Source organism: Pelodiscus sinensis, chromosome 30, assembly GCF_052426305.1.
Source record: "Pelodiscus sinensis isolate ZL-2025 chromosome 30, ASM5242630v1, whole genome shotgun sequence".
Lineage (NCBI taxonomy): Eukaryota > Metazoa > Chordata > Testudines > Trionychidae > Pelodiscus > Pelodiscus sinensis.
Genome location: NC_143081.1, coordinates 13,308,391 through 13,310,088, shown reverse-complemented (window position 1 = coordinate 13,310,088; position 1,698 = coordinate 13,308,391). Strand labels below are relative to the sequence as shown.

Sequence of the window (1,698 nt, the reverse complement as noted above, 5' to 3'; positions counted from 1 at the left end):
TTACAATATCCATTTTTGTATCAAGGAAGGAATGAAGGAAGGACTATTATATTCAAGGACTCTAATGGGTCCTGACTAGGAAATTGAATCAGTTCATCACTCTTTTACTGTGTGCTAAAATTTGTCCGTTAAGTTTCTATGCCTATGCCTGAAAGTAACCAGTTTAAGAGCTTTTCTGAGGGACTCATTGACCTCCTTGTTTCTCAGGCAGTAGATGATGGGGTTGATCATGGGAGTCAGGACTGTGTAGAAGACAGAGAATATTTTCTGTAGGACCTTGGGAGTGTTGCCTGCTGGAACCATATACACCGTGATCACGGTCACATAGAAAACTGTCAGTACGATGAGGTGGGAGGAGCAGGTGGAAAAGGCCTTTTGCCTCCCGGTGTGGGAAGGGATCCTCAAGATGGTGGTGATGATACAAGTATAGGACGCTAGGGTCAGAAGACAGGGCACAAACGTCCATATCGTAGCAATAATAAATGTCACCAGTTCCAGAGTGCTGGTGTCGTTACAGGACAGTTTTATCATGGGTGAAAAATCACAAAAGAAATGGTCGATCTCTTTGGAATCACAAAACGTAAATTGGAACAAGTAAAACATCCCCACGGTGCTGGTCATCAAGCTACTCATCCAGCATCCTGCCACTAGCTGGCAACAAACCCGGCCGTTCATCACGGCAGCATAACGAAGAGGGTTGCATATGGCTAAATACCGATCGTACGACATAGCCGTGAGCATCAGAGATTCTGCAGTTGATGTGATGCCAATGAAATACAATTGCATAATGCAGCCCTTCACAGAGATGGTTCTGTCCCCACTTAGGAGACTGGCCAGTAGCCGGGGCAACAAAGTGGAGATGAGGCAGGTCTCCAAGCAAGACAGGTTCCCCAATAGGTAGTACATGGGTGTGTGAAGGTGCCGATCAGTGACCACTAGGCCAACAATGAGGAGGTTCCCAGCCACAGTCACAATGTAGATGACTAGAAAGAGCATGAAGAGAAGGGGCTGCAGGTGAGGCCCATCTCCAAACCCTAAGAGGAGGAATTCGGCAATGGGTGTTTGGTTTCTTCCTTCCATTCTTTTCATGATATGTATCTAGAAAAAGAAAAATATTCAACACTGATGGAGTAAACGCAGGTTGTACTGTTGGTCACACTGGCAGAAACCTGGAGCCAGTACATCTCTCCACTGGAGAAATGAAGTTGTGAATAAAAAAGAGAAATATCATAGAATCCTAGAATCCCAGGGCTGGCAGAGACCTCAGGAGTCATCAAGTCCAGTCCCCTGCCCAAAGCAGGACCAACCCAACAAAGTCAACCGAGCCAGGGCTTGGTCAAGCTGGGACGTAAAAACCTCTAGGGATGGAGATTCCACCACCTCCCTCGGGAAGCCATCCCAGTACTTCACCCCCCACCTAGGGAAATAGTTTTTCCTAATCTCCAACCTCGACCTCCCCCACTGCAACTTGGGACCATTGCTCCTCGTTCTGCCTTCTGCCACCACTGAGAACAGCCTCTCTCCAGCCTCTTTGAAACCCCCCTGCAGGGAGTTGCAGGCTGCTCTCAAACACCCTCTCACTCTTCTCTTAAACAAGATTAAACAGATTAAACAAGCCCAAATCCCTCAGTCTCTCCTCATAGGTCATGTGCTCCAGCCCCCTAATTATATATCCATCTAATTAAGAGGTAGTGCTTC

The 1,698-nt window shown here is 47.1% G+C and overlaps 1 protein-coding gene across 1 annotated transcript; it reads right to left on the bottom strand.

Annotated features, from left to right (window-relative positions):
• Window positions 1-114: 114 nt before the first annotated feature.
• Window positions 115-1,089, bottom strand: LOC142821198 (olfactory receptor 1G1-like). The gene has a single exon (XM_075912037.2). It carries the CDS (start codon window positions 1,087-1,089, stop codon window positions 115-117), a length of 975 nt encoding a protein of 324 aa, XP_075768152.2.
• Window positions 1,090-1,698: the final 609 nt, after the last annotated feature.

Coding starts and splice junctions, on each gene's coding strand:
- LOC142821198 (XM_075912037.2), bottom strand. CDS start 1,089: ATGAAAAGAATGGAAGGAAGAAACCAAACACCCATTGCCGAATTCCTC.